At 47.3% G+C, this 19,001-nt stretch overlaps 1 protein-coding gene across 3 annotated transcripts in view; it reads left to right on the top strand.

Moving 5' to 3' along the window:
- Positions 1 to 19,001, top strand: part of Sema5b (semaphorin 5B) — a 122,920-nt gene that overhangs the window by 89,125 nt on the left and 14,794 nt on the right. For all 3 annotated transcript variants that reach the window (XM_039088340.2, NM_001415135.1, XM_039088341.2), the window contains exons 4-8: positions 1,915 to 1,960; positions 14,600 to 14,662; positions 14,940 to 15,038; positions 15,415 to 15,628; positions 16,239 to 16,524. In XM_039088340.2, the coding sequence (XP_038944268.1) occupies positions 1,915 to 1,960; positions 14,600 to 14,662; positions 14,940 to 15,038; positions 15,415 to 15,628; positions 16,239 to 16,524 (708 nt within the window). The remainder of the gene's footprint in view (positions 1 to 1,914; positions 1,961 to 14,599; positions 14,663 to 14,939; positions 15,039 to 15,414; positions 15,629 to 16,238; positions 16,525 to 19,001) is intronic.

The raw sequence follows: 19,001 nt of genomic DNA, 5'->3' as shown, positions 1-19,001 counted from the left end.
AGGACCTAGAGAGGGGTCTGGGGAGGGGCGGTGGAGGCTTACAGCCAAGGTCATGGGCAAGGCCACCCCGCCCTAGGCCAGAGGAGAAGCTGCAGTCAGCTTCTCCTGGGCTAGCAGCCAAATCATGGAGAGGAATCTCCCAGCTTAAAGTGTCCGGTTCCCACCCCTGGCTTCCTTCAGCAGGCCCCCTCCTTCCCTTTCTGGCCCGATCTCTCCTCGTTTCTTCTCAGCACAGCTGAGGTGGCCAGAACTTCCTAGATTAATTATTCCTAAAAAGTCCAGGAACCTGAAGAGGGATGGCCAAAGGCAGACAGAAAAAAACAAAGAGAATTCTTTTGGAAAATCTGAGCTACATCCACTTGCCATTAGTAAAGCCTTCAAATATGTCTCCGGGGGACTGTGAATAAGCCAGGCACGGTCGTGTTTTCCATTTTACAGACATAGACACTGAGGCCCACTAGGCCCCAGCAGACGGCGGAGCTGGGAGCCCTATCTCTCTAAGCCACAGTCTGTTCTCTCAACCTGAACTCTGTCCTGCTACCCTCTGACCAAGTGGGTCTGCCACCCCCGTGTTCTAAGTCCTGGCCATCTGGCTGCAGAGTTTTAAGCACAATAGGTTTAGTGGTAATGCTGAATTCTCGATGAGTGTCTGATGGTGTCGTCATCATCATCGTCATCATCAATCATCACAATTAAGGCTTGTGAGCCATCCGCTGTTACATGAGAGTTCTGTAGAGGCTGGGAGCACTGTGCTGGCTGTTCTGGGAGGCAGTGGTCCAGGGGGAGGCTGTGGAAAAGGCAAATTTAGAGTAACCGGGTAGAGACGAAGCTGCACACAGGACCCCAGGTCCCATGTGGGAGGCCTGTCTTGTCTTCGTCCCTGCAAGAGGCCTTGCACTTTCAGTTGGACAGAAACAAGCCCCATGCTTAGGAAAGGTGAGCTCGCAAGCTAAACGAAGCCGTTCAGTGTGCAGATGTTACGCTGACTTCTTCTTGGTTCTGGAATCTGGTTGGACTTAGCCAAAGAGGTTGGCTTTATAGACAGAGAAGGGAAGGGGTTGATAGTGGAAATGACACAGAGCAGACCGGCCACTTCAAAGTCGCCTTCCCTGTGAAGTGAACACAGGGAGATAGAAAATACAAGAATAGCCGTAGAGACCTCACACCACTTTCATTGCGTAAGACTCGAGCAGAGAGTGCCTCACTGCCATGGCAGCCGAGACACGGAATGTGTCTCTGAAGGTCAATTTTGCTTTAATTTTAAGCATTTGCCGTGAGCATAGGTGACTCCATTTTGATTCTGCAGTCTGCTCCATTGGGGGCCCATGATCAGAACTTAGTCCAAAACAGTGGCATCCTGTTACTTTTATTTAACAGCGGGTTCTGGTAGTTCCTTCCTGCGCTTGCTGGGTCAGTCAGGAGCAGATACAGCGTGAAGTCTGCAGGTTAACCCCGTCTCTGACTTACTGGGTCTGAGACTTGGGCCATTACACAGTCTGCCTCCTGTACAGTCCTCATATTTGGACTGTAAAATGGATATAGTCCGAATATGAGCCTCTGTGTGAGAGTGGTCTGCACACACTTCCACAGTCCTGCTAGTGGCGACCTCGGTGGTGTCCAATGGGACTTTGCAGCAGTGAGCAGTTAGGGAAGGTGAGACCTTCTTGATAAGCTAGTTTGACCTTCTGGTTTTCTTGCATCTACCCTGGCCCACACCCTCGGTGACCTTTTGGTGGCTATAGCAACTGCCAGGCTGGGTGAAGGTTTGGTGAGGTGAAGCTCTTTGGGCTTGGTTCGCCCTGAAGTCCTGCAGAGGACATGTTCCTGGCACCCCATGAGGCCTAGGCTGGTTGCCTTCCAGGGTCCTACCTACAGAGTCAAGAGTGACTTGTGACTTCTGTTCTGTTTCCACAGGAACTACCTCTTCAGACTCAGCCTTGCCAATGTTTCCCTCCTTCAGGTAGGTTTGGTATTCCTCCTTTCCTGCACTTTTTCCTGCATTTGGAAGCTGAGCAGTGCAAGTAGCAGGATACCTAGTCATGCCCTAGGATCAAGTGCTGGAGCGTCTCTTCTTTTCCTGGTCACGGTTACTAAAGCCCTGAGACCAAAGTCACTGCTGGAAGGACATGTGGGCGTGGGGTGCAGCCCCCTCACACATGGAGGCTCAGTTTCTTGCATTGTGCAAAGAAGCTGACAAGGAAGGGGAGAAGAGGTCCCAGGCTGGGACGCCCCCACCCCTGTTGGCTGGGAACTGAGGGTTTTGCCAAGATGCAGAACTTTCAGGGCTAAAAATGGGACTCCACAGGGCAAATGGGACCAGTGAGTCACCCTAAGAGCAAAGCCAAAATCCACAGGAGAGTTCCAGGGTTTGGGCCCCCAAGGGAGATGGTGTCTCTGGTCCTTTTCTTTGCTTGGCCTGACAGTTCCTGGTCTATCTTGGCATTTTCATTGAGCTGTGATTGATTTATTATCTGCTGCCAAGAGATGCTCTCCAAGCATAATTCCCTAAGTGCTCTGAGGGGCTTTTTAATGGGATTCCTTGATCCAGAACAGTTATCCCAGATTGAGAAACAGATGCCAAACTATCTCTGCCGGAGCCGAACATTATAGAGAAAGGACAGCCATTCTTCTTCAATGAGGGGCAAGCTTCCGTCATCCTGTCTGGGAGCTGTCTTAAGAATGCAGCATTCCCTGGGCCCTTATTGAATACCAGCACTGGTCTGGGAGCTTGAGGATATTAGAAAAGCAGGGTGTTTGACTCCAGGGAAAGATGATGATGGATCCAAAGAATTCTGTTATCGTGCAGGCGTTAATCATGTGCTGGGCTGTGCAGCGTGGGATTTTGCAGTAGCGAGCAGTTAGGGAAGGTTAAGACCACCTTGATAAGCTAGTTTGACCCTCTTGTCTCCTTTCATTCAACTCAGCCCACACCCTCAGTGACAACTGCACCTCTTGGCTGGATACCAGAGGAAATATCTAAGGGCATAAAGGGTGCACCTGTTAAAAAGGAGGGGTCAGAGGAACGAGGGAAGTTGAAAGGAAATGCCACGGGTTCATGAATGTATACTTTTCCCAAGCCAACCTGCTCTTCTAATGCTGATAAACATGGTGTGGGTACCCTCTGAAGGTCTAGGAGCATATACATATACATATACAAATACATATACATACATATACATATACATACATTTACATCATATACGTACACATATGCACATATATATGTGCGTATATATATGCATATGTATTATAAGTTGAAGGTGAACATTCTCACATGGGCTCATGGGTTTTAACATTTGATGCCCAATCGGTGGCACTGTTTTGGGAGCTTATGGAACCTTTAAAGCAGTGGTTCTCAGCCTTCCTAATGCTGTGACCCTTTAATACGATTCCGCATGCTGTGGTGACCCCCCAACTATAAAATTATTTTCGTTGCTATTTCATAACTGTAATGTTGCTCCTGTTGTGAATTATAATATAACTGTCTGATATGTAGGATATCTAATCAGTGACCCCCATGAAGAAAGTGTTCGATGCCCAAAGGGTAACGACCCACAGGTTGAGAACCAATGTCTTAGGCCACGGTGCCTACCTGGTAGATACAGGTCACTTGGGTCTTGAAAGATAAAGCCCAAATCCTGATTCTGGTCCCATCTCTGTTTCCTGATTCGTCAAGATGTAAGGAGCCTCCAAGTACTGTGCGTGGCTTCCCCACCATAGTGGACTGTATAGCTTCTGGTAATGGATCAGGAACCACACAAATCCTTCTCCCTTTAAGTTGCTTCTGCCAGGTACATATGATCACAGTGACAAGCAGGGTTACTACTACAATGTGGTGCTGGCATTTATGCACTAAAGGGGAGGCCCATTTCTTTGCCTGGAGGATGGGGCACATAAAAAATGGTGTAGGATTCCTTTTCCTGTAGGGGACCATGTGGCATGTCCCCGCAGCCCCGGCTTAAGCAAAGCATGCATGGTTCTCAGAGTCGGTATTCCATGCTCACAAGCCTCCAGCCCCAAAGACTTAACTCCTAATTGGCATCCATAGGAGACCAAGTCAACATGCCAAACCTGACAGGACAGGACATGGGGAAGAGGCTCAAAACAAGTGTAAGGCAGTTGACCCAGGAGGCCTACCCTGAGCACCCAGAAGTTGCTTTCCATTTGGTTTCCCGTGGTCTGCAAATGAAGGTCATCTGCAGGGCGGGTGGGGAGACCCAGGGACGGGAGGAACCCTCCCGGGTCCAGCAGGCATGGCAAAGCCATTGAGAGGTGTTGTCTTTTGAGCTGAAGCTCAAAGGCTGTGTTTGCAAACAAGAACAGAGGGATGAGATAACGCACATCCCTGAGAGGAGGAATAAAAGGCAGGAGGTAAGAGGTGAGGCCCTTGGAGAGAGGGGGCTCTTCATTGATGACCTGGGGAGGGCTGGCCACATCTTATTTGGAAGGCGATGGACATCCATTAATGAATTTTAAACAGAGAAGTAGCATGAATAGACTTATCATTTAGGTCACCTGGCCCAGAGTAGGGACTGGAGTCACGGGGGAAGCAGTCAGAGGACGATCATGATTGTCCAGCTGAGCAATGAAGAGGATTGAAGCAGGCAGTGGAAGCGGGATAGAGGCCAGGAAGGGGATCTTAAGGTGGCGGGGTCACACAGGGCTGTGACCTCACATAACCTGAGGATCATTGGGGACACTGACTTCTAGATGCAGGTGACCCTTAGAAGAGTTAGTCATGCTTGGAACACAGGGGTGTGACATTTAGATTTCTGGCTCACACAGCTAGCTCCCATTAGTTAGGATGGAGCCGCTTCTAAACCACTGGCTCCCTTGAGCGTGCCCCGGAATAGCCAAGGGACCTTTGACAGACTCTGGTGCCTAAGAGATTCTCATTTGAATGCTCTAGTCTGGACACTGGGGTTTTCAAGAGCTCCCATGTGACTGCAATGGGCAGCTAAATTTAGGGACCACTGCTGTGGGAAACCTCATATGGGGTGCCTCCCTGCTGGCTTGGCATCCCCCCGGCCTCCTCACTAGCTGGTCTGTAGGATGTAAGTCATATACCTCTTTAGATGCTCAGACTACCTAATGACTAGGTCCTGGGGTTTGGTTCATCCAGTTCAGTGTTGAAGTGGTCTTAGGACAGACAGACACCTGTGGCACTCCCAGATCTCATGCTTGGAGTGTGTGTGTGGGGGGGGGGGTCAGCTTCAGTGGGGTTATCTAACGTACCCACAAACCAACTCCAAAAGTACCCACAATCCACCGTCACCAGCATGCCTCCCAGGGGTTTAACCTTAAAATTCAGGCTGTGTTCTCCTGGCAGAACCAAGGAGGGACCTTAGTACATTTTGTGTCATGGTTAACTATGGAAGTCACTGTCCGGCCGCGAAGGTGAGCGAGAAGGTAAGAGGTTGGGGCAGACCGTTCAGTGCTTCTCAGCAAAGCCAGTGGCAGAGCTGGGCCTCTGGTCACCCTTGGCTTCGGGCTGTAAGTACCTACTTCATCGTGGGACCTGCCACACCCTGTTTGGGGAACCTCAATTCTTGCTCTTTGTATTGACTGCGACAAGTTTCTCAGCAGCATCCAAAGGCTGAAGATGAGCTGTACAATTACACTGACAGGAGAGGGGACACTAAGCTGCCCACTGGTCCCCAGAGTGTGATTTCAGTCCATCCAAGCCTCAGGGTTTTATTGATACTTTAAATAACTGGCATCTGTTTAAAAGGAAATCTAAATGCAAACCAGTGTCCATTAAAGGGACTTCTAAGAACCTAAGCCCTATTAAACAGTTAATGTAAATGGCTGTTCCTTAGGGAGAATTGAAATCTCCAGTTCCTTCCCTACAGTCAAGTGCTACAGAAGGGGAGCAGGTGTGTAGGTGCGTGCACAGGTGTGTGTGTGTGTGTGTGTGTGTGTGTGTGTGTGTGTGTGTACATGTGTGAATGCACGCAGGCAAGTGTGTGCCTGTGTGTGCATATGAGTAGTTGGGGCAAGACTCGCAGAGATGAGTGACTGTCGAAAATCGAGTTGGTTTACCTGCTACGGTTATTACCAGCATAACTCAACCAGAGGTCATAGGGATCTTCGAAAAGGTGGTATGTAGTCTGCCATGCTTGGGGTCGGGAGGCCAGCATGAAGCTAGTTTGAATTTGGCAAGTGGGCACTCATAAACAACCTCTGTCAGCACAATTCCAGGGCCTAATTGCTAGAGTGTTATGATCTCGCGTTTCCTGAAGGCTTGTAAGCACAGAAATGATTATGTTGGCATACATGCACATCAAAACATGTAACAGGGCTTTTGGAGAGGGTCTGGACAGACAGTGTGGTAATTCCACTTCTCTTCTAGCCTACCTCACAGCCTCCATGCTTGGTCCAGCAGCCTGGACTGTTGGTAGCTTAGACTCTGCTCAGTGTTGAACTCAGTACTGATGCTAAGTGGTCATCTATGGTGCTGATGCTAAGTGGTCATCTATGGTGCTGATGCTAAGTGATCATCTATGGTGCTGATGCTAAGTGGTCATCTATGGTGCTGATGCTAAGTGGTCATCTATGGTGCTGATGCTAAGTGGTCATCTATGGTGCTGATGCTAAGTGGTCATCTATGGTGCTGATGCTAAGTGGTCATCTATGGTGCTGATGCTAAATGGCCATTTATGAAAACCTCTGATGTGTTTGGGGGGCCACCATGTCCACAAAGAGACGGTTCCATCCATATCCTGACAGCTTGTCTGCTCTTTCTCCTAGCACAGAAAGCACACAGCCATGCCGTTACCTGAGATCATCACCCAGGAATTTCTGGGGCAGTCCAATAGAAGGCATTCACCATGCCTCTGCTGGCACAGTGCACGCCTTTCTCCTTTACAGAGACCCAGCGAAGGCACATGGGAAGTTGTTATAGGTACACATCCACACAGCAGAGAGAATGAGCAGGAACATGTCTGTGGAGAAGTCCCATCTTTTTGGGAGACGAAAGTGGATAGAAGGGTCATCCTGACTTAACAGAGATGGATAACTTACAGATGGGATGTGCCCGGAAAGCAAACAGAGTCTCCAGAAAAGTCTCAGGCTGGAGGTCCTGGGTTGTAAAATAAAGAAGACTAGCATATGACTCTAATTTAAATGCTCTAAGTGAGGAGGCTGGAACGAGGATCTCCTCATCTCCACCAGCCAAGGAAAGAGGCTGAGATCTTCCAGTTTAGCGTCTGTAGGGAGGAGGGTGGAGGCCACTCATGGGGTGTGAGCTAGAACAGAGAACTCAAGTTTAAATCTATTCGCCCTACCCCACTCCCGGGCCAGAGATCGGAGAAATCTTTGCAGGGGAAACTCAGTGAGTTCAGAGACCAGAGAAATTCAGTGAGTTCTAGAGTATGGCAGAGATGGGGTTCCTGCGGGGAAGCTTAAGAGAGAGGGACCCCATAGGCCCCTAAGAGGTCTACCTCCAGAGTTTTAAGCGTTACTTAGTACTTTAAAGCAATTGTTCACTGTGTAAAACCGCACACATACAATAGGATCCATAGTACAACGAAGCCAGGGCGCCCAAGAGCAGCTCGTGGTGACACTCACCTGTGGTCCCCACTTCCCTGTCAGGAATCATTTGAAGCAGAGCTCCGACATATTATGGCAACCATGATTTCAGTACACAGAGCTCTAGATGGAGCACAGTGGGAAAGCCCTTGCTTGCTTAGCATGGACGAGGCTCTGAATTCCATCTCCAGCATTATAAAAATAAAAATGAAGTTGAAAGAAATAAAGGGGGGAGGAGGTGAGGGAGAAAAGAGAAAGGGAGAAGTCTGGGTGTGACGGCCTACACTCATAATCCCAGCAGACTGAGGCGGGATAGCCTCAAGTTCAAGGCTAGCCTGGGCTACGATATTGTATCTCAACATAACAACAACAACAAAAAGGAGATACATTTCTATAAAGACTATTTTAAGTGATATAAAATATTTTTACATCACTAAACCCCTAATGGTTTCCTAATTGTCTCATATAATTTCATTACAGGGCTGAGGACATAGCTCAGTGATAGAGCTGTTCCCTAGTATGTGGGAAGCTATTCATAGGACTGTCAAAAGAAAAAAAAAATCAAAATAATTCTGCTTGAATTAGGATCCGAATACATTGCAGCTGGTTAAAAAGTTTAAGTCTCACGGGGTTGGGGATTTAGCTCAGTGGTAGAGCGCTTGCCTAGGAAGCACAAGGCCCTGGGTTCGGTCCCCAGCTCCGAAAAAAAAAAAGAAAGAAGAAAAAAAAAGTTTAAGTCTCTTTAAACATTATTTCTTCACTTTCTTTTATATATATATTATATATAAATATATATAAATATATATAAATTATATTTATAATATAGAAATATTTTTTATATATTTATATATAAATATATATAAATTATATATATTTTATATATAACATGTATTATATATAATATAATATAATATAATATAATATAATATAATATAATATATAATTATATATATTATTTATTTAAGAAACCTGGTCATTTGTCTAATCGTTTCCTAATTTTTCTGGCTACAATCTGGGTGGTATCATTTATGTCTCACCCCTGCATTATACGTTCATCGGTTGTTAAACTTACAAGCTTCATCTGTTTGGACTCTGGCAAGATTCCTGCCGAGGTGTCGGGTCCTGTCCTCAGGAGGCACACAGAGTCTTTGTTGCGGCTACTGATGACCATTTCCTAGATCCATCCGGTCTTCAGTGTTACAATATGTCAACTAGATTGCTTCTACAAAGCAAATTCCTTTGCACTTTCATTATCCAATGATACCAAAGGCAAGGCACGTGTTTGCTAAGTGTTTCCCACAGGCTAGAATATTTCGTCCTTCAGCAGTGGCACTGTTTGGCAGGTCGTGGGACCTTTAGGAGGTGGGTCTTGTTGGAAGGATGGATCCCTGGGGCAGGCCTTCCAGTTTATAGTTCTGTCCTTCTGGCCTGTTCTCTGGTTCTGGACCCTTCCAGATGTGAGCGGCACCGTGTGGTTCCCCATCAAGATAGACCACTTTCCTAGAGAGCTGGACACAAGCTTCCCCTCCTTTCAATTTCTTTAGCCAGGCAAGAAAGGCAATGGAATAGAATCTGCTAATATAGAAGAGAAAGGCAAGCCCTTGCCACTCTCTCACCTCTGCAGGCTTTGGCTGAATGAGAAACAGAAGGATATAAGGCTGACTAACAGAGAGAACCATGCATGTTTTCATGATCAATGCATACCTGAAGATCTCTGCAGAGCAATAAAATACAAATGAAAGGCAAGATGCTTTTATACTTTCAAACGAAGTTTATAGAGAAGTTTATGAATTTTATGGTAGAAGACATGGGCTTTGAACTAGGCTCTAAACTTTTAGGGATGGCACAAAGATATATGGCAGTGTGTAAAAGTTAGTTAGAGACAAACGTTACTCTAATGAGTCATTTTAATTACTGTCCTAGTTACCACTAGTCTCTGTTAATGAAAGCTCTCGTCCTATCCTAGTCAGAGAGGGCTGCTTTGCTATAAGATTCTTCATGATTTGCTGTGTGTGGGGAAAGTAAAGCCAAGGAATCCTTTCTCAAGTGTCAATTCCTCAAATGATTTCAACTTGAATCAATATCCTTGACACACTGTGGTATATTCCACTATCTGCTATTACCTACTAGTTTTCAATCTGTCTGTCTGTCTCTCTGTTTGTCTATCTACCTACCTGTCTGTCTATCTATCTATCTATCTATCTATCTATCTATCTATCTATCTATCTATCTATCTATCTATCTGCCTATCTATCTGCCTATCATCCATCCATCCATCTATCTTTTGAAGCAGGGTCTCATGTATGCCAGCCTGGCCTTGAACTCACTATGCAGTCAAGGACAGCTCCTGTTTCCATCTCCCAGGTGCTAGGGTGATAAATACACAACTCCATGCCTGGTTGACGCAATGCTTCCTAAGGACAAAACCCAGGGCTTTGTGGGCACCAAGCAAGCCTTCTCTAGACAGTGAGCTGCAGTCCCAGCCGCTTTCACTTACTGTTATTTCAGAGTCATGAACTCACATGTGTTGATGTGGTTCAGTCCGAGGTTGTCGCTAATCTTTCACAGCTAGCCCATCTGTCCCAGTGGGAGGCCTCTTCAAGTCAGCTTCCCGGTCCTCTCTGACCAGTTCTATCGAGTTATTGTAGCATCCTAGCATTGTGGAATAACAAGATGTTCTAGGCTCACTTTGTGCATTTGCTGTCCTAGATGGAACAAGCCATTTCTTTAAGAAGTCTTGGTAGTTTTCAGCGGAAAATGCCAAGTGGCTTAAATAAAAAAATAAAAATCCATCAACTCGGGAAAGCCTTAAAGGGAAAGAGAAGACCAAAATAAACACAGGAAGAAGCAAGCTGCAAGCAGCAGCAAATATACGTGAGACATAAAACATTTTAAATTTAACTACAAACTAATTTGTGCCTTCTTACATTTGAAAATATTTTTATGAAGCAGTAAGTTGAAAGTCTGACAACTAGAACCGCAATTAGGAAAACAAGAACCGAGGGATGTGAAGATAAAGTTGGGGAAAAGTCTACCAAAATTAGGGCGCTAGAGTCACGAAGTGAAAAATGGGAAATACCAGGAAGCTAGAGAATGTATCAAGGCATACCGACCAACCATAGGTTGGTTTAACACGCGTTCCAAAATAGAGAAAGAGAAGGCTCAGGAAGAAAGGACAAAATAGCAAAAGAGAAATTTGCCAAGACTGAGGTCAAGTTTTCAAACTGAAAGTTAAACCAAGTTCTCAAACGTGACCCCTACTAATATCAAATTGAAATCACTGTTGTTATTTAAAACAAGCAAAAAACAAAAAAAAATGAAACAACCCTCCCCCAAAAAATGGGGCTCTTCTGAAAGACAGTGAGGACGGATTACACCAGACTCTTCAAGAGTGATCCCAGAGGGGTTGGGGATTTAGCTCAGTGGTAGAGCGCTTGCCTAGCAAGCGCAAGGCCCTGGGTTCGGTCCCCAGCTCCAAAAAAAAAAAAAAAAGAGTGATCTCAGAAAGGAGAGGACAATGGATAAATGTTTATAGAACTGGGTGAAGGTCATAGTCAGCCTAGAATTCTGTATGCAAACAATCAGCATTGAGAAGGAATCATTCAGACATAAATGAACTTTAAAAATCAGTCCACGACAGTTCTTAGAAAGATGCTGGGAATGTACTTTGTGCACCACCAGAGGAAACAGCTGAATCCAGGCAGTATGGCTTCTGGAAGCAGAGAGGCAAGTCCCTGGGTTTAGCCAGCAGGAGGCATCACTAGCAATGGGGCCACTGGCAGGTTAGGGTATTAAGATGGGGAAGGGAAATAATAGATTATCAGAGTCCCTTGTGCACATAGTTAGGAAATGATATGGAAATTATTTCCTTTGGGGGGAAAATCAATGGAGAAGGTCGTTTGAGAAAGGAAACTGCATAACTCCAATTATGCATATTGGATTGACTTTAGGATAACCATTTTCACAGTTTAATGCATCTGAAATCAGTGTGTCTCACAGTGGACAGCATCTTGCAGTCAGTGTTGGCCAGACTTTGGTCCTGATGTAGTTGCCATAGCCTGAGCAGATGGTCATTGTCCGTGTCGTTCTGACTGGACAACAGTAGCCTGTTTGACATGTGACAGTCATTGTAAGATCATAAAAGGAAGAAAGATGAGTCGGGACTAGTCAGTCACCTTCTAAGGTCAAGAGAGAACTGCGTCCAAACTTGTAGAACAGAACAGCGACTTGGAAGAAAGTTCTGCAGACCAGAGCAAAGTGCTCTGAGATTCCCTCCTTACTGACACCTGGGTAGTTCAGGGGTGACGTTCTATATAAAAGAAAGAGCAGCAAGATGAGTTCCGGCAGGTCCAAACAGAAAGGGATTCGGAAGAGATGCTCCCTGAATGTAAAAATGTTAAAGACACATAGATTTACTGACATTTTCTTCTTTCTAATGTATAAGATCGACACGGGGCTGAAATACATCTAAATAAGTTTACATTAAAAATTCAGGTGATTCAAATGTTGAATGGTAGCCCGTTTTCTTTTTCCATGGTTTGTGTCACAAGCCAGTGACTGACAGTCAGGGGACTCTGAGGCGCTAGCTGGCTGGAGGGAAGAGGTTTTATGTATTTACAACAATGTGAACAACGAATATTGGATCTTAATTAAAATATGAATTGCATATTTGGATGGAAGGGAGTTGCAGGTGTTCTCTGGACTGTGGTCTAGTGGATATAGACAGATGGGAATGCCTTTTCCTGTCTAAAGCTGAGTGTGAGATGGTGTGTGTGTGTGTGTGTGTGTGTGTGTGTGTGTGTGTGTGTGCTTGTTACCAAGTACTGAGAGAGACCAGAAGATGGTGTGAGATCCCCTGGAGCTGTATTTACAGGTGATCATGAGCCACTCAGTGTGGGTGCTGGGAACTAAACTCTGCAAATGCTCTTAACTGCTGGGCAGTGTCTCCAGTCCTGGGGGATAGGTAGCAAAGAGCTACACCCAGGAAGGGGTTGTTGGAGGAGAGGGTTGCTAGCAGTTTTGTTTAATCATCTTTTATGATTTTAAGAATCGTTTGTTATTTTGATAAAAAAGATTTTCCAATGACTCCAGAAAGCCCTTTCTGTGCTGCTATCATAAACGTGCTTATCCTCTGGTCCATACGGGGCAACATTGGGTTCGTGAGATCTGCTTCCTGTGAGAGGAGTCAGAGGCCCCTTGGCACCTAGATCAGTGGTCTGCATCGTTCCTTGCTAACTTCGTGACCTTGATCAGAGAGTTCAACCTCACTGGCTTTAGCTCTCTCCCTGTCAATTGAAGGTCACTGACAGTATGCAGAGAGACTCTCACAAATGTCTGTGCTATGGTGACACTCCCCCAAGAACAGACTGCCCCCCTCAGTGTGCCCCAATGCTTTGTGTAGCTTACCATGACCATGACCTGTCATTTGCATCTCAGTGTTTAGGGGTCATTGACCTTTCCTGCTCCCAGAAGCTCCAAGAACTCTCATATTTCCTCGTCTCTCTTCTGAAGCCCAACCTGGGATCTAACGGGTCCTGAGATTAACAATGTTTAGCCACTTCCATCCAGATGAACCCTGACCCTAAAGGTGATCTGACCTTCTTTAAAGTTGAGGAGAAGTAGGTCTGAGCCCCAGAGTGGTCTGGAGGGCTTAGTGGAGGCCAGCTCCTGGATGCAAAGGTCTAGCTGTGTCCGCCTCCCTCTGCTGTAAGCAGCCATGCTTCTGTAGAGGTGGATGTGCCAGTCTGAGGAGCAGAAGCCATCCCTGTGGCTCCCTTCTTGTCCCCTGCTTTCTATGGTCTAGCAAAACAGCTGTGTGAGGAATTAGAGCAGAGTGTGTATTGGTGAGAGAGGCAGGGAGAGGGGAGGGGAGAGAGAAAGAGGCTTACTCAGGGCTTCAAGGACAGGCGGAGGGGTTTATGTTTTACATTGGCACTGGTGACAGTTGCTTGGGTAAGAAGTATTACCCTTCCCTTTAGTGCTTCATCGGAGTGGGGGAGAGAATAAAAGGAGGAGAAATCCCAGGTGGAGACAGCCCCCTCCTACTGCCCTGGACATGAGATAGTTGTGTCTGCAGCCCTTTAGCCCCAGTGCAAATGATGTCACAAAGGAATCAAGAAGGAAAGTAGACAAATGCCTAGTTTGATTTCTAGCACTCTACAAAGTGTGGGTATCATGGCTTGAGACCCCAGCACTCAGAACTCAGAAGCCAGGTATTCGGATGTTCAAGGTCCTCTTCAGCTTGTGTTGAAAGGGGTAGGGAGAGAGAGAGAGAGAGACAAAGAGAGAGAGACAGAGACAGAGAGACAGAGACAGAGAGACAGAGAGAGTAGAAGAAAGAAAGTAGAGACTTCATCGAGAGCAGCTGAGGCATGAATTCTTCATCTCTAGATGAAGTAAGGTAAAGTGAGGTAAAGGGCACACACACACACACACACACCACACACACACACACACACACACACACACACACACACACACACACACAGCCTATTACACAAGAAACGAAGACTCCTATTCATGGACTACCACACACCTTAAATGGTCACCAAGAACCTCAGTGTCTACAGAGATTGAGGGACAAAAATAATTTGTTACATGGTTTTAGTGGGAAAACTACAACTACTATTTCTAAGCTTTACATAGTCTAGTCCTTAGAGAGAGACACCCCTTCAGCCTCCTACTCCTTTGAGGGACCCCAAGAAGGCACATTCCTGTCCCCCACCAAGACCTGGGTGGTCTGAAAACACTTCTTGGCCACTGGCAGCTCCAGAGCTGATCTGGGGAGAAGTTCCTCAAAAGCCGTGTGGGGCTAACGGAGTCCATGAAGTTAAAAGCAGGTCCCCTAGGTGTCCTCATTGTAATCAGGCAGAGAAAGTGTCAGGCGGAGGGACCACCCACTAGTCAAAGTGGGTGAGTCCCTGACCTCAGATGTTGGGGGAGAAAACCTTAACCTTCAGGCTTCCAAGACCATTTCTAGCTCCTTGTCCTCACCAGACCCTGGCTGCCATCTGTCCCAGTGCGCAATGTCCGGGGCGCGCACCAGATATTGTCTCTGTTCCTTCCACAGGCTACAGAGTGGGCCTCCAGTGAGGACACGCGCCGCTCCTGCCAGAGCAAAGGGAAGACTGAGGTACATGCTGGTGGCATCCGGGACTCTGCTGGAAGCTTATAGTCAGGAGATCTTGGGGAATCCTTCCTTGTGAACATGAGGTCGCTTGCCCGAGAAGCATGGGGTGAGGGCAAAGGGAGTCCATGGAGACATAAGTTGGACCTCAGAGCAGAATTGATCCAGTGCAGGGATGTTGTAGGACATTCATTGGCATCGGCCATGCCGCTGTATGAGGTAAACATGCCTGGAGCCACACCCGCGGAGTCGTGGTCCTCTTTCATTTTCCTTCCCATCTCAGGAGGAATGTCAGAACTACGTTCGAGTCCTGATTGTTTCCGGCCGGAAGGTGTTCATGTGCGGTACCAATGCCTTTTCCCCTGTGTGCTCCAGCAGACAGGTGGGCCATCGGAAGGGGTAGCCAAAGAGGGGCGTCAAGGGATGGTGTGTTGCCTGGGCACACAGCCTCGGAGTGGGGACTGACAAATGTAGCAGGATGGGTGGGGAATGTCTCTCCATGCTATGTTGGGACAAATACAAAACAATTCATTCTTCACCTCAGTTTCAAATTGAACCTCTCTTCAGTATTTTCTTCATCGGTCTTACTTGAAATGTCCATCTGGGGTTCAGTGGGCGCTCCCAAAGGACCTCATCCTTTATAATGACCATGAGATCACAGGGTGGCAGTGCCGGGGGTACTTGAAAACGGGAGGTGGGGCACAGAAACCAATGGTCCTAGGTCCCCAGGGAAAAGCTCTCTTCTCCCCCGTCTCCAGGTGGGGAACCTCAGCCGGGCTATTGAGAAGATCAATGGCGTGGCCCGCTGCCCCTATGACCCACGCCACAACTCTACAGCCGTGATCTCCTCCCAGGGGGAGCTCTACGCAGCCACCGTCATTGACTTCTCCGGTCGGGACCCGGCCATCTACCGTAGCCTGGGCAGTGGGCCGCCGCTTCGCACTGCCCAGTATAACTCTAAATGGCTCAATGGTAAGGTGGCCCAGGCCTGGGGGGGGGTTAATGAGGGGCTGTCCTGCCTTCCAAAGCCCATTGGCCTTTCCAGTCTCAGTTGCTTCGTCAATAAAGTGGATAGGGCAGGGAAGATGTTTGCCCAACGACCCAGACATGTCCTTAGTACCCAGAACAGGCAAAGGGCAGGCTGTGAGGGGAGAGAGTTGAAATTGCATATTGTAGTGGTTATGGAAAAGAAGAAATTAGGGGAAAACTGAGGAAGACAGTCTGAACATCCTTCCCCTTGAGGATGAATCCACTTCTTTACTAACTAGTTGTATGGCCTTCAGTGTGTGTCGAGCCTCTCTATACCATGATGTCCTCCTCTGTAATACACGGTAGTCTTATAAATTGTAGTGAGGACTAAATGGATGAACCAATAACGTTTTTACGATGGTGTATTCTATCCAGTGAAGTAACGCTGTTAGCAATAACACTATTAATAAGTATGAGAGCTTCATTTTACAGCAGAAGGAAGAGCAGACTTACTTAGAACCTGGGTCAGCAAGGAGGGCTTTAAGATTCCCACCGAAGAACACTTCAACAGTTGAGTCCTTCCTAGTCTGCCGTCTTCTTTCCATCCTCACAGAGCCAAATTTTGTGGCAGCCTTTGACATTGGGCTGTTTGCGTATTTCTTCCTTCGGGAGAATGCAGTGGAGCATGACTGTGGACGCACTGTGTACTCTCGGGTGGCCCGAGTGTGCAAGAATGATGTAGGGGGTCGTTTCCTGCTGGAGGACACATGGACCACATTCATGAAGGCCCGGCTCAACTGCTCCCGCCCAGGGGAGGTCCCCTTCTACTATAACGAGCTGCAGAGTGCCTTCCATCTGCCCGAACAGGACCTCATCTATGGCGTCTTCACCACTAACGTGTGAGTGGCCCCGCCCTCGGCTACCCATCTTCCTTGTCAGTCCAGGGTTCACTCTGCCTAACCTAGCAGCCTGGTGGGCTCAACAGATTCTTTCTGAGTCTGGTGTCTTCATCCATAAGGCACCGAGGTCCTTGCTCCTGCAGCTGGTGACCTGTGGCTTCTTACCACCTCTGGAGTGGTCAACCCCTGCTCTGAGTCGCTGAGGAGGGCAGGCCTAGGCAGTGCAGAAGGGAGGGGTGCTTCCTGACGGCTCATAAAGGGCAGAGCATCCCTGCCTGGGATGAATGGGTGGCAGCCCCAGGCAGGGATACTCTATAGTCCTTTTCAGCAGCCATAGTCGTATAGGAATCCTCTCCTGCCTCCCTCCCAGCTACAACAGAAGCTGCAAACTGGCGTTTGGCAACCCTGTTGTTTCCTTCCATATGAGGAAGAGCAACCTTCCCAGGGATGTCAGACTGTCCTCCACTTCTCCTCCATGTAGAGGCCAACACAACAAGGGATTTTTTCATGTTAGAAGTGATGAATGGGCACCATTGAGACCGAGGAAGGCCTTGTGTAAGGATATCAGGAACTTGTCAGTGATTCCAGGTAGCAGGCACTGAATACTCCCAAGTCCTCTGTAGAAAGGACAGTCTGAGGGGACAGGCAAAGATGTGGGTGAGACTGGCTGGTAGCAACAGAGAAGCCATCCTGGCCAGGGGACAGACATTCAACACTGCTCACACAGGCCATGAGCTGAAAGCCTGCTGGCCATGACTAAGGGTGGCTAGCTCTCAGTGTAGGACGGTGGTTGTGAGCAGAGGGCAGAAAGACTTGGAGAGGCATGAAGGAAAAACCACAATATCAGTGTAGACTATAAACCATTTATTTATTGTGTACCCCTCCATGCCAGGTGCTTGTCTTGGGGTGGGGGTGGGCAGCAGTGAGCAAAAGCATTCACGGCAGTGAGCAAGGCTATTTCAAGCAACCCATTTTAACCTTGGTGACTCTTACAAAGGGAGGAAGCAGGTATAGGGTGGAGATCACAGGAGCCTTTCCATAGGGTATAGGGTGAAGATCACAGGAGCCTTTCCATAGGAGGTAGCATTACCAGGATCTGAAAGACGTCCCAGCCCTCCCACAAAATAACATATGAAAAGCTTGGAATTAAAAAAATGTGTTGGGACTGGAGAGATGGCTCAGGAGTTAAAAACACCAGCTATTCTTCCAAAGGACCTGGGTTCAATTCCCAGCACCCACAGGGCAACTCCACAGCTGTCTGTAATTCAACTCCAAGTGATTTGATACCCTCACATACATGCAGGCAAACCATGCACATTTTAAAAATCATTAAAAGTTCCCTATGCATTTCAAAGAAGACTGTGAGACAGGAACATTGAAGCAAAGAAGGGAGAGACAGGAGAGACGCCAAAGAGTAAGGGCAGGAGGGTTGTGTCCCAAGGACCTTGTAGACTGCTCTCAGGGTTTTGGTCTTTACCCCTGTGGACAAGGAGACATTACTGAGGGATTTGAAAAAAGGCCAGTGAGCAGCTTGGTGTGGGTTTGGGGACTTTCACTCTGACTGCTTTGTGCAGAGTGGATTAGGAGCCTATCTGGGCTGTAGGGAGACCAACAGAAAGAAGAACAGGACAGCATCAGAGGTGCTGGGGAGGGGAGCTGGGCATGGGGTGGGAGGAGGACCAGGCAGGGGAGGAAAATGGACACATTTGGAGAGGAACCAGTGCAGAGAGGGACTCCGAGTGGACACGTAGTTGTGACATGCCATGCCTGTGAACTGCTCAACTGGCATCCGTAGAGACCTATGACTCTGGGCCTGGAAGGGTGGTAGAGATCATCTGGTTCTGGGAGTTGCAGGCCGCAGTGTAAGCTAGTGGCTTGCTAATTACCTATTTAATACATATATGCATGTATCATACTAGATTGAAATCAAATATCAAAGGTATAACATATTTAGCTTGCATAGTATTGTTTTAGGAAACTTCAATGTAGATGTATTGTAAAATGTATTTTTCATAATTTTGGTTGTGAGTCTGGCCTTTAACGGCTGAGCCATCTCTCCAGCCATCAAATAATATTTCTTTTTCTTTTTTTTTTTTTTTTTTGGTTCTATTTTTCGGAGCTGGGGACCGAACCCAGGGCCTTGCGCTTCCTAGGCAAGCACTCTACCACTGAGCTAAATCCCCAACCCCAAATAATATTTCTTAATGTGGGCCGCTGAGTGTGGTCCACCCCTCTCTGAATAAGGGAAGAGGGTGAGGTAGTGGCATGGGGTGGTGTGTGTTGAGTGTATTTGAGTGTATATATGAGTGTGTGTGTGAGTATGTGTGTGTGAGTATGTGTGTGTGAGTGTATGTGTGTGTGTGTGTGTGGGTCACTGTGTGTGAGTGTATATGTATGTGGTGTGGTGTGTGTGTGTGTGTGTGTGTGGGTCACTGTGTGTGAGTGTATATGTATGTGGTGTGGTGTGTGTGTGTGTG

This window comes from Rattus norvegicus, chromosome 11, assembly GCF_036323735.1.
Source record: "Rattus norvegicus strain BN/NHsdMcwi chromosome 11, GRCr8, whole genome shotgun sequence".
NCBI lineage: Eukaryota > Metazoa > Chordata > Mammalia > Rodentia > Muridae > Rattus > Rattus norvegicus.
Note: the sequence above shows the minus strand (reverse complement) of the source record. Positions and strands in the feature narration are given on the sequence as shown.